Below are 11726 nucleotides of genomic sequence, written 5' to 3' on the forward strand. Positions count from 1 at the left end.
TGTTTAATTAATCGTGTACTCAACTTCAGCTCACATACCACATCCAAACCCCTGGGAGGCTTTTTCATAAGCTCATTGGGTTTGTGTTTTGTTGTCTCTTTTTTTTTTTTTTTTTTTTTTTTTTTTTTTTTTTTTTAACAATCTTTTCATTAAATGCTCTGAAATCGAAACTTCGGGCCAACGTGTGTCTGACAGCCAAGCTTTACCACAACCAACCAACAAAAACAACACAAAACAAAAAAACAAAAAACCAAAAAAAAAAAAAAAAAAAAAAAAAAAAAAAAAAACCACACCAAAAAAAGAGTATATGCATTCAGACCTTTTTTAAAGGGAAGAGAGCTACAAAAAGGGAGAACGGCTACAGTTTCAAATGCTTAATAGGGCTGTGCTGCCCATCTCTCTCAATAGAAGGGGTACACTTAAAAGACGGACTTGAGTATGCAATGTTTTCCCCACACATAGAACCCGACACCGTTGTTGCTTCTGGATGGTGTTTGGGGCTCTCCGGGCAATAGAAACCCCCCTTGTTCTCGTCAGATGCCGGAAAATGGCGAGGAAATAAAGCCCTAATGAATTGGTTTGGGTGTATTTTGTCCTGCCGCACGCTAGCATTTGAAGCTCGTCAGAATTACTTGCAAAATATGTTCCTAATCCAAATGAGTAAAACGATACATGTGTAATATAAAACATAGTTAGAAGAGCAAGCCTCCGGACGGCTGGAATAAAATTAAATCGCAGCCTAATTTTTAACAAGATAATCCGCCAAAACAAGCCAACCTCCCCAGCACCACCACCAGCGTGAAAGAATTTCTAGTAAAGATAAAATTAGTGGGGCCGTCATTTGTCACCTAACTTGGCACAGACGCAGTTCCTAAACCTCCTGTCTGAAATCCGCCTTCTCTGGAGAAAATCCAGGAGGGGGAAAAAAAAAAAAAAAAAAGAAAAAAAAAGAAAAAAAAAGAAAAGGAATCTGGCACACACACACGTTCCAGGCAACTGACAGTTCCAATATTAAATAACTATAGTCTGATCGCATTAATTTTTGGAGTTGTATAAAATGTAGTCCACGGCTGTATTCTCAGATAGGCGGCGCATGCACTCCTGCACAGACTGCAAGGCCGTTTACGTTTTCACAAATTGCAGCTTGCCCGTGTCTACAAATAAAAGCATATTTTAATTAGCTTGCAAAATGCGTCTCTGGATTAACAGCGCTGATCTTTTGGGTTATACGGGCCAATAATAGAAAGATAAATCATGGTTTAACACGATGTGTTCTGAGATTTCCAGTCAGAGTTTGCTTAGGCTGAGCTGTCGGTTTTTATTTATTCCCTTTTTGTTTTTAATTTTAGTTCAACCAATAAAACGGCTTAACGACGCTATTAATGCATCTATTATATTTTTCTTAGATCAATAAAATTTTATTTTGATAGTACTGTCTATGTACATCATGAATTCAGATTCTCCACAAAAACACCTTCTCGCCGGCTTTGATATTTATCAGAATTTTATTTGCTCGGTTTTATAGACCCTCGGATAGCTTTACTTACAGAAGTAGAATTAAAAAGAAAGTAATTCTCGTCCCCTGGCGTCCACAATATTCTTTAAAATTTCTTTTAAATAGGGGTTAAGTTCCAAGGGACACATTGTTAAGAGCCGGTAATGCAGTAGCTACACTCAGCGCATGCCAAATTAGCTCAGTTTAGTCAGAATTGACCATTATCTTTTATAGTTACGAATCAAGTGAACATTATTAGTTTTACTTCACTGGGTTTGATGATGCTGGTTACTATTTGCCTTGGCCTTGTTAGCGATTAAAGAAAGCGGAGATAATGCAACGCCGAGCTGAGTTCATGATCTAGACGGAGTCGGTGCCTTGACCATCAAACCAGCACCGTTTACTGCGGTCAACGCAACACCCCACGGCAGCTCCCGCGGGACCTGACAAGGGGGTGGGGTGACCCACTGCTGCAAAACCTAAACAGGGAGGCTAAAGAATACCTTCAGAAATTCTCACCAACCTCTGTGCCTTTTGTGTGATTTCCCTGCATTAGATCGCACAGGGAGAAGAAGCCAGCTCTAGTCTCACCGATGCACTTCCAGTCATTTTATTCCGGCTGATGAGGATTGCAGGGTACTTTTTATAGCACTTTCCTTCACTTTAATCCAATTTTTAAAAGGGAGCTGCTTATTTTAAAAACAGCTTTGGAAGGATTTCAAGCATTTCTCCTCGGTTCCTCATGGCTTTTAGATTTGCAATCCGTTTCTATTTAATTTGGCAAATGCAAAATAAACATACCGCAAGAGCGGACTTCCCCAGAGTAATTTTTATACCTGACTTGTGTAGAGAAATGTATTTGGAAGGCGGCGCTGGGGCTCACGTTTCTTTTAATTTAGATCTGTATTTATGAAGCTAAGCCTATTGATAATAGCCTTCCTGTATACCAGCCAATAAACCAGCTCCTTATGCGGTATTAATTTTGTTAGTAATGATATGGCCCTCATAGGATTCTGATAAGGGTTCGTCTATAGCACATTAACACATCCGAAGTTAGTCGGTTTGGGAAATTACAGACAACGTTACAGGAGGAAATGCGGGAAGGAAAAAAAACCTCGAAGGGTTTCTATAGCTGGGAGATCTACCCCTGTCACCTCATCCCACGGGCCGGTCAGAAGGAAATCGCGCTGTGATGCTCGCCTCACCACGCAGGAGAAATCAGGCGCCTTTCCACAGAGATTCTACGGGCATTTCGAAGTTGTAGCATCCCCTGCCTGCCCTGGTGCTTCCCGGAGGCGCGGAGGGAGGCTGAGGAGGGCCCTGCGGGAAGGCACACTGCCCTCCTGCTGCAAGAAGGAGTTCCTCCAGGGGAATGTCACGCGGTGGGGGAAAAAAAAAAAAAAAAAAAGCTTTTCCCCGTGGCAGGCAAACACTGAGAGACAAGACCACTTGGGGCTTGACAGATCCCGTGGGGCAAGGGGGAAGAAGAGCTCCCTGGGTGTTTTGAAGACCAAGGGTAAGAGCCAGGGAGTTTGGGGAGCCCCGCCTGGCCCGACACCACTCCTCTCCGCAGGCAGCGGCCCCATCACCGCCTCCAGTGCCCTCCCGGACACGGCAGCCGGCTGTCCGGCAGCGGCTCTCGTCCCGGGCGGTGACGACGCCCGGTCGTCTGCCGCTCTCACTCGCCCGACCTTCTGGAAGCGGAAACCGGCCGACGGCTGCTTCTCCAGGCGGTGTGCGGGAAAGAGGAGCGAGTGATGCTCCTCGGGGATGGGCAGCGAGAACTGGGCAGCCTCAGGCTCTCCTTGAGCTAAAGTGCCCTTAGTTCTGCGGGCCAGGCAGTGAGGCGACTTCAAAATGGCACAAGAGAGAGATGATGGAAGTGAAAGCAAGTCATCATTAAGCATTTCATTACGAAATCTATCTGTCTCTCTGCCTGCGTCCCTGCCTGTCTGCTATCTGTCTGCTACATCCGCCACAATTACATATTGACTGGACTGGGCTGTCTAGTATCTCGGTATTTATCTAGCTACTCTTGTTTCTATTATTTAGTACATTGCTTAACGGAGAAGCTTTTGAAGAGGCGAAAAGTGAAAAGACCCAAATGGAGCGGGAAGGAGGGGAGATATAAAAATGATCGTCCAAATATAAACACATCAATAAACACGGTGCACAGCATCCTGCGAGGATCCATTTGAACTGCTCGCGTCTGGATTCTTTCTGTGACATATGTCTGGCTTTATATTTTAAATGGTAATCAGACCTCAGGAAGAATCCAGCGTTAACTAAAGCATTAGAAGCTGCAACCGCACAATCAATCCTCCCAGAGTGGCATTGCTCCCTAAGAGATTCCTCAGCGCAGCGGCGAGCATTTTATCTCCCGGAAAATTAAGCCTAGCCTGGCGTCGTGGCGGTGATGTTAGGCTGCAAGCAGTCCCGTTCCTCGGTAGTTTAACGCGGGAGGCACCAGGCCCCTTTACGGTTTCCAATGATCCGTGATAAACAATAACACGTCTTTTATTTCTTAAAAAAACGAGACAATCAAATAAAATGAGCAGAGGCTGAGCATAAAACACCAGGCGAGCCGTGGCTTTATTAATTTCGTGTGACACGTAGGCTGCGCAGGGAGGTGAACAGGCATTGCTGCTGGAAAGCCCAGCCACGGGGAGAGAGGAGCGACAGTAAAAGCTTCATCTGGACACCGCTCCAGCCTAGGTATAATAAACATCAGGACAGCCGGGCTATTTTATAGCGGTGCGTGTGATAAGAGGGGAGCAAAACCTGGAGGCAGTACCAGCACAGCCCGCTCCTTCCCTTTCCCTTTCCCCTTCCCTTTCTCTTTCCCCTTCCTGGGAGCGCGGCTCCCGCCTGGGCGCAGGCGCTCGCCCATGTGGTGGAAGCGCGCGCGCCTGTGTGTATGGAAATCCATATTACACATTAATATACATCTATCTTCCAAATTCAGAGGTCGACCTGAGAGCAGCTCTGTGCATACGAAACCAGACGGGGAGGGGTTGCTGGGGAGGCCCGGGCTTCCATTGGCTGCGGGCGCCTGCCGTGGTGCGGGGGTATCTCTCATCATATTCAGCATGTTTTGCACAAGAAATGTCAGCCAGAAAGGGCTATCCGCTCCCTTCGCCAAATTATTCCACAACAATGTCATGCTCCGAGAGCCCGGCTGCAAACTCTTTTTTGGTAGACTCCCTGATCAGCTCGGGCAGAGGGGAAGCGGCGGGAGCAGGAGGCGGAGGCGGAGGCGGAGGCGGCTACTATCCCAACAGTGGGATCTACCTGCCACAGGCGTCCGATCTGTCCTACGGGCTGCAAAGCTGCGGACTTTTCCCCGTTCTGAGCAAACGCAATGAAGGTACTTCTCAAAGCATGGTCCCCAGCTCGCACTCCTACGTGTCAGGGATGGAAGTGTGGCTAGATCCCCCCCGGTCCTGTCGCATGGAAGAGCCGGAGAGCCAGCAGGCCACCTCGTGCTCCTTCGCTCCAAGCATTAAGGAGGAGAGCTCCTACTGCCTCTATGACTCAGAGAAATGCCCCAAGGGCTCAGGCGCCACAGACCTCGCTCCTTTCCCCCGGCTGAGTGCCGAGGTCAGCCCAGCCAGCGGCGGCGGCGGGGTCCCCGTCCCGGGCTACTTCCGCCTCTCCCAGGCTTATGGCACTTCCAAGAACTACGGCGCGGGGCCAGCCGGGGCTGCCCCTTTTCCTCCGCAGCCCCCCGGCCGCTTCCAGACGCCTCCATCTTTGCCTCCCGTCCCGGACGCGGGGAGGAAGGAGGATGAGGAACGCTCTCCAAGCCCCTTGGCGTGCGTCTCCCAGAGGGAGGACGAGACCCAGGCTTCATCTTCCACCGCAGAGGAGCTCTCTCCAACTCCGTCAGAGAGCAGCAAAGCTTCTCCCGAGAAAGAGCCTGTAGGTAAGCGAATGGTGATGGTGATGGTGGTAGTGATGATTAAAGAGAAAGAAAAGAAAAGAAAGAAAGAAAGAAAGAAACAAACAAAAAAAAAAAAAAAAGAAAAAAAAGGGAAAGGAAAGGAAAAAAAAATTAAAGAATATAGCCGTTGAGGATTATAGCGGCATTGAGATGCGAAAGGAAGATCCCAGCTGCCCCGCGGGGCTGCCAAGAAGCGCTGCTCAGACTGACCTTCTGAACTTTATAATATTCGGGCATGGGGTTGCCGTAAAAATTAATGTCCATCCTATAGTTTAAAACCCTTAGAGCCTCCTCTATGGGCAACTTTAGCCTGCATGCTGCTAAAACATATAGAAAAACAAGATCAATCTCTCCCCCGTGATGTGAAGGTACCTACCAGATAACAGAGATGTTTGTAAAGCATCCAAAATAAGCAATAGGCAGTGCCAATAAACAAACCTATTAACGCGGTAAGTTATATTTTACGATCCAGAATGCTTTTCGGAATAACAACCGCACTGAAATGTGCCATCCATGAGCTGCTATCAAATTAGACTGATGAATGCACGGCAAATATCCCTCAGCATCCACACTAGATAACAAAGCTGTTATTTATACATTTCCTTATTTATTTCACTTTCGTGTCGCCCTGGCAAATACAAAAAACCCACGACAAAACAAAACAAAAAAAAAAAAAAAAAAAAAAAAAAGCAACGAAAAAACTCCCCTTCCCCGGACGGCAGACTTTTCAGGAACTTCTCTCCGTCTGCCTTTCAGATGCCCTGTTATTCCTTTCAGGCGACCCGTTGGAAAGTAGTATTTAAAGAAAAGGAAAAAAAAAAAGGGGGGGGGGGGGCAGCGAAAAACTGGTTAGAGAGCCAACCCCAAACCACTAACCACTCTGAGCCATCAAGGGATTGGTGTTACCTCTTTACCAGCCAGTTCCACTGATAGAAATCACCTCGAAACACTTTTGTTATTGTTATGTTTGTATTTTTTCTTCCCTGAAATGGTTGGAAAAGAGAAGGCCATGGCGAAACACTCCGGAAAGGCAGGGGCTGAAGGTAGGGAGGCTCCGGCTCCCCAGCTCACCTTGTTTTCCACCTCCGTAGCACACTTACAAAGTCCAGATCCAGGAGGCTCTGTTTTTTTGGAAGCAGGTGCCTGGGGGGAAGGAAATAAGACTGCAGGCCCTTCACCGACTGCCCACAGTACCAGAGGTCTCGGAATAGCAGACAGGGAGAGGGTAGGAGCTCGTTTTGGAGGGTCGGAGATGAAGGATAATCTGGGGCACGCTGCCCCACCAGAGGCTGTCCGGAGGTTTTTGAGCATAGGCAGCTTTTACCCGGACATGTCCAAAACCTTTGGGAACCCGTTTTGAAGCTCTCGGTTCCCACAAGGATAGGCCACATTCCACTTCTCCGCAGCTGGTGGAGTGAGCCCAGTGCACATGCAGACACAGACATGCACAGAGGCTCCTTCCACCCTCGCCCCCACAGCTTTTTACCTCCCACCCGATGGTAACGTCCATTTTTTACTTTCTCAAAACTAGGCAATTCAAAAGGAGAAAATGCAGCAAACTGGCTCACGGCAAAAAGTGGCAGAAAGAAACGATGCCCCTATACCAAGCATCAAACTCTCGAGCTGGAAAAGGAGTTTCTATTCAATATGTACCTGACTCGTGAGCGTCGCCTAGAGATCAGCCGCACAGTCCACCTCACAGACAGACAAGTTAAAATCTGGTTTCAGAACCGCAGAATGAAACTGAAGAAAATGAACAGAGAGAATAGGATTCGGGAGCTCACAGCCAACTTTAATTTCTCTTGATGAACCTATAAATACATCTTTATGGTTTAAAGAGCCAGTATCATTTTCCTAGGCTGTATACATCCGCACCTGTATGAATTAATGATTTTAGGCGCTCTCAATATGTCCTTAACCTCTTAAGAGCTACTTTGGGGGGTGGGCGGACTAAAGTCATGCTAAAGCACAAAATGCCGTGTGTGAACCTCCCCTCTTCCTTCAGCCTTTCCCGGCGCCAATTTGTTCCTCTAAGCTTTGAAACACACACACAAAAAATACCATTTCAGGAGCTGCAAATATGCTTCCGCCTATCTCTCTCGAAAAGTAAACAATCCTGGTTAAAGGTGCATTCTCCTAGAATATAAGTGCTGTAACTTGGACTGTACGTAGCTGCACATTGAAGAATTTAAGCATCGCCATATTTCTATATATTGGGAGCTTTCCCCTTCTCTGTTTGCCTTTTCTCCCCCTCCCCCTTTTTTCCTTCGAAAAGCGGGACTTAAAATAATGAAATGCAGGCATCCTTTAAAAAGGCTTCACGGGAACGGGTGTTAGGAGTGTTTGGTTTTTTTTTTTTTTTCCCCACTTTCCTTAAAAGTCAATATTTCAGCTTTAAATTTGGCCAGGAAAATGAAATATCTTCTCTTTAAAGGTATAAAAGGGTTCGTTTTACTCATGGACTAAATTATTACACTTACCTCTGAATTTCTCTCGCTGGTTGTAGATATTTACTTAATGTAGTTTTGCTTAAATATGTGAATTTGGTGATTTTCTTTTGTGTCTATATATAACGTTACCATTGGTAACGCATGACAAGCACACAGAAATTCCCCCTTGAGAAGAAAATAGTCACTTTTTTCCTCACTAATTTCACTGAAAAGTATATATCCTGAACATCAGATGGACTTTCTGAGCCAGAGTCTGAGATTGTGAGGGAGAACATATTCATCTTCCTTTATACTGTGAAGTTACATGCATTAAAGGGTCAAACATATAGGTGAAAAAAATTAAAAATATTAAAAAAGGGGAAAAACTATAAATACAGATATGAATAAATGTCTATTATTATTAAAATGCCGATAGTGTTTTAAGCAAATGCATTCTATCATTATTATAAATGTTAGTTCTAGCTATATCTAGTTCTTACGTTAAATCTGAATAAATTAATATTGTAATGCTGCTGTGCGTGAAAAAAACCGATGTTTATGTTCTCATAGAAGAATAATAAAAAAAAAAAGTGGAATGAATCCTTTTAATTTTACCTCTTTTTGTGACTGTTTATCCTCAGGTTCTACTTTATGTCTTCAAGAACTTTTACAACAGGAATAGTTGCCTAAACCCCCTGCAATTACTTTAGGAATCTATTTAAATATTACCTAGACGGTCGTAATTTGTCTGGGCCATATAGCGATGGTGCTCTAAGGTTTGTCGGCTTTTGTTCAGTTTTATGACTTGCTAGTATATCTGGATTGTTGCTGTCTTGAACGAGTGGTTTCAGTTGACTGAGGAACTGCATAGACTGAGGAAGCAAATTACTATTTCTTGAGGGTAGGGAAACGATATATTTCTTTTCTTCTTCCTTTTTTTTTTTTTTTTGGTTATTCGAACACCTACAAGTGTGCGGAGATCTTTAACTCCAGAGGACGTTGACAAAATTCTAGCTTTATATCAGGGCTGAGAAGAAATCGTAAAGGTGAGCTCATGGGGAGGGAGGAGGGGGGGGTACACCGGCCTCGCCTCCCTGCCAGCGGGCCCCTCCAGGCAAGGCTATTCCCTACCTGGCTGCATGTGGAAGAGCTTATTTCACACAGGCTGCCTCTTTTTTTCTTTCTTTTTTTTTTTTTTTTTTTTTTTAAATCCTCTCTTCCTTGCTGCATGTATAGCTAATAGGGTCTTGCACAAAGGGAAGGCAAAAGGAAGGCTGGAAGAAAAGAGACAGCTAATGCTTCCTTGCAAGGATGTATGTACGCCGGGAGGAGGGGGGACAGACTTTGAACCCGGGCTTCTCGGGAGCCGTTAGCTTTTCGTGATGTAACATTGTCGTGCACGGCCCTTTTTTCCCCGATTACATCTGCATGGAAAGGCGAAGGCTGCCCGCGCGCGTGTGTGTGGGTGGTTGTTATTATATTTTACTCTTGTTTTCATTAACCCACCCGAAGCTGGCCGGGGGGCGCGGAGGGGCGCCGGAGGGGTGGGCGGGAGGGCGAGAGGGATGTTTTAGTCACGTTTCTGGTTTTATTTTCGTAGCGGGATCCTTGCGTTAAGGACCACGGCAATGGGGAAAGTAATAATTAGCGCCTGAGAACTGCTCTGTGGTTTAGGTAGTTTCATGTTGTTGGGGCTCCACCTTTCTCTCTACAGCACGAAACTGCCTTAATTACTTCAGTTGATATCATCACCAGGTATGCTTGGTGCAAGGGTCCTTTCTACCCGAAGAAATCTTAGCGCTGAAGTGAACTGTAGGCGTCAAGTCCCAATGCCATTGTTTCCCATCTGCAGCGGAGCCTCCTTTGATTCCTCAGATAAACACGGCAGCCGAGGGGGGAAGCTTGACAAGTTCTTCAAGGTTAGCTAGCTCCTAAGCGAGTCCCTGCCTGCTTGCGGGTTTTTAATATATCTCGTTGGCTGCATTCAAGGTCAGGTGCGTTTTTGCATTCCGCTCGGCGTGGGTCGAGCTCGGGGGGCCGGGGGGAGGTGGATGGCTGTTTTGTTTTTCAATGGGATTTATTAAAAACCAAGAGACCTGAAAGCGTGCCCGGAGGAGGAGGTGGGGAGGGATCCAATCTTCCTGCCCCGCTCCGGGCGTCATCTCAAGCAAGAGCCCGGAGCGCAGCGCCCGCGGCCAGCTGGACCCACTGGCGGCGGGGGTGCCCGGGCCCGCTGGGAGCTCTCGGGCCCCGTGCTGTGGTGGCCGGCACTGCCGGAGCCCGGGCCACGGCTCCGCCGCCTCCGCGCCTCCGCTGTCGGGCCCGCTACCCCGGGGCTGCCCGGGGGCGCCGGCTGCCTCGCGGCCCGCAAGGCCTCGGTTACGATCACGATTGCGGTGCGGGCTCTCCGCGGCGGCGGAACGGGCAACAGCGACCTCTCCGGGCCCGCTGCCGTCGCCGCCGCCGCCGCCTTTTGTGTTCGCAGCGCGACCGCGGGCAATGGGCGGGCTCCCGCCGGGCTCTCCGCCAGCAGCCGGCACCGGGGCGGCCGCGGAGCGGGGCACCCTTCGCGGAGGAAAGGAGGGTGGGGAAAAGGACAGAAAACTCACGCGTTGCTCTTTTTTTTTTTTTTTTTTTTTTTTTTTTTAGCCGTCGTGATTAATTTTTTCCTTAAAAAAATAACAATAATAAAACATAAAAACTTTTTCGAAACTTCAGGCTGGGCTGCAGGAGCTCAGATGAGTTTGGATAGCGGATTTCAGCCATCCTCAGAAAAGCAGTCGTCCCCGGCCGGGGCAGGAGCAGAGCTCTGCATTGCAGTCAAATTTAAGTATTTGTGTTCGCCTCTACACACAAGGTCTGACGGGCAATCGGCAGGGGCTGTGTACATTTCGGGGAGTGTATTTACAGTGCCTGTGTCTGTGTGTGCCTCTATGGCGTCTTTTTGCCTTTGCCCTTTTGATTCCCAGTTGAATCGCCTCATCCTGATTTTGGACTGCTTCCTCTAAATTCTGAATCATTTTTCCTCTCCACTGTGCCAAAACCCCTCCGTGGCTTCGTACCACCACCGGTTCCGTGAGAGAGGTCTGCAGTGGCAGGAAACCCTGGGGAAAGGCGATCCTGAACTTCCCGTTCAGGAGAGATAGCCAACGCCCGCGAATTCCTGCCCCGCGCCCGCGTATGCTCCGCGCCTCTGTGGTGCGTGGCTAATGAAGCAGCGCTTGCAGATGCCCCTCCGCTTAAAAGCCGACGGGATCCTTCGTGATGCAGCCGGGGGTCGGAGCTAGCGGAATGGGAGCTCAGCTAGCTCGGTTATGTTGGGATGGTGGACAGGGAGTACTTTTATTCGGACATGATCGCTCCAGAAGTGCTTCGTTCCTGGAAATTCTGGAATTTCACATAGCATTTTTATGTCAATGTCTGCCTTGTTTGGGTTTTTTTGCCCCCGAAAGTGTAAGACGCCAAAACCTTAAGTAATTTCCAAAACTGACGAAGCGAAATCGCCTTCATGGCTCGTACGAAAAATGTACGCTGGGTGAAAATGGATCTAAAACGGCCATAAAAGAGTTGAATATCCCAGCGTTATTATCAGCAACGTGACGGCGTGAAAAATGTCCAATTATATGCTGTATTTCTCCTCTTGCTTTCTGTACAACCTCTCCTGCCTCTTGGATGCTGGCAGTGAACAAATGCGGAATTTTACAGGGGAAATAAAAATGCAGTCACGTTCTTTTAAGCGCTATTGTTATTGTTATTCATTTGCTATTAGTTTTGGTGAGGAACCAAAAAAATAAAACCCGCTGCTCAAGTTGAAAACCCAAATTCGAATATAAACGTCCAGGACTCCTGCAGCTAAGAT

The 11726-nt window shown here is 47.3% G+C and overlaps 1 protein-coding gene across 3 annotated transcripts; it reads left to right on the forward strand.

The window, feature by feature from the left end:
- Positions 1-4600: 4600 nt before the first annotated feature.
- HOXA10 (homeobox A10) lies at positions 4601-8413 on the forward strand. 3 transcript variants are annotated; one of them, XM_040063983.2, is made up of 3 exons: positions 4611-5420; positions 6440-6481; positions 6970-8413. In XM_040063983.2, the coding sequence occupies exons 1-3, from the start codon at positions 4652-4654 to the stop codon at positions 7242-7244; spliced, it is 1086 nt and encodes a 361-aa protein (XP_039919917.2). In that variant the 5' UTR covers positions 4611-4651; the 3' UTR covers positions 7245-8413. The 3 variants fall into 3 exon arrangements, with proteins under 3 accessions (XP_039919927.1, XP_039919917.2, XP_039919936.2); XM_040063993.2 differs by lacking the exon at positions 6440-6481 and having other exon boundaries at positions 4601-5420; XM_040064002.2 differs by lacking the exon at positions 6440-6481 and having other exon boundaries at positions 4611-5416; positions 6970-7226.
- Positions 8414-11726: the final 3313 nt, after the last annotated feature.

Source organism: Hirundo rustica, chromosome 1 (assembly GCF_015227805.2).
Source record: "Hirundo rustica isolate bHirRus1 chromosome 1, bHirRus1.pri.v3, whole genome shotgun sequence".
In the NCBI taxonomy this organism is placed as follows: Eukaryota; Metazoa; Chordata; class Aves; order Passeriformes; family Hirundinidae; genus Hirundo; species Hirundo rustica.

Excerpts from the sequence above, each read along its gene's own strand:
- HOXA10 (XM_040063993.2), top strand. The coding sequence starts at position 4,601 with ATGTCAGCCAGAAAGGGCTATCCGCTCCCTTCGCCAAATTATTCCACA. Across the intron at positions 5,421-6,969 it reads TCCCGAGAAAGAGCCTGTAG|GCAATTCAAAAGGAGAAAAT; the intron begins GTAAGCGAATGG and ends TCTCAAAACTAG.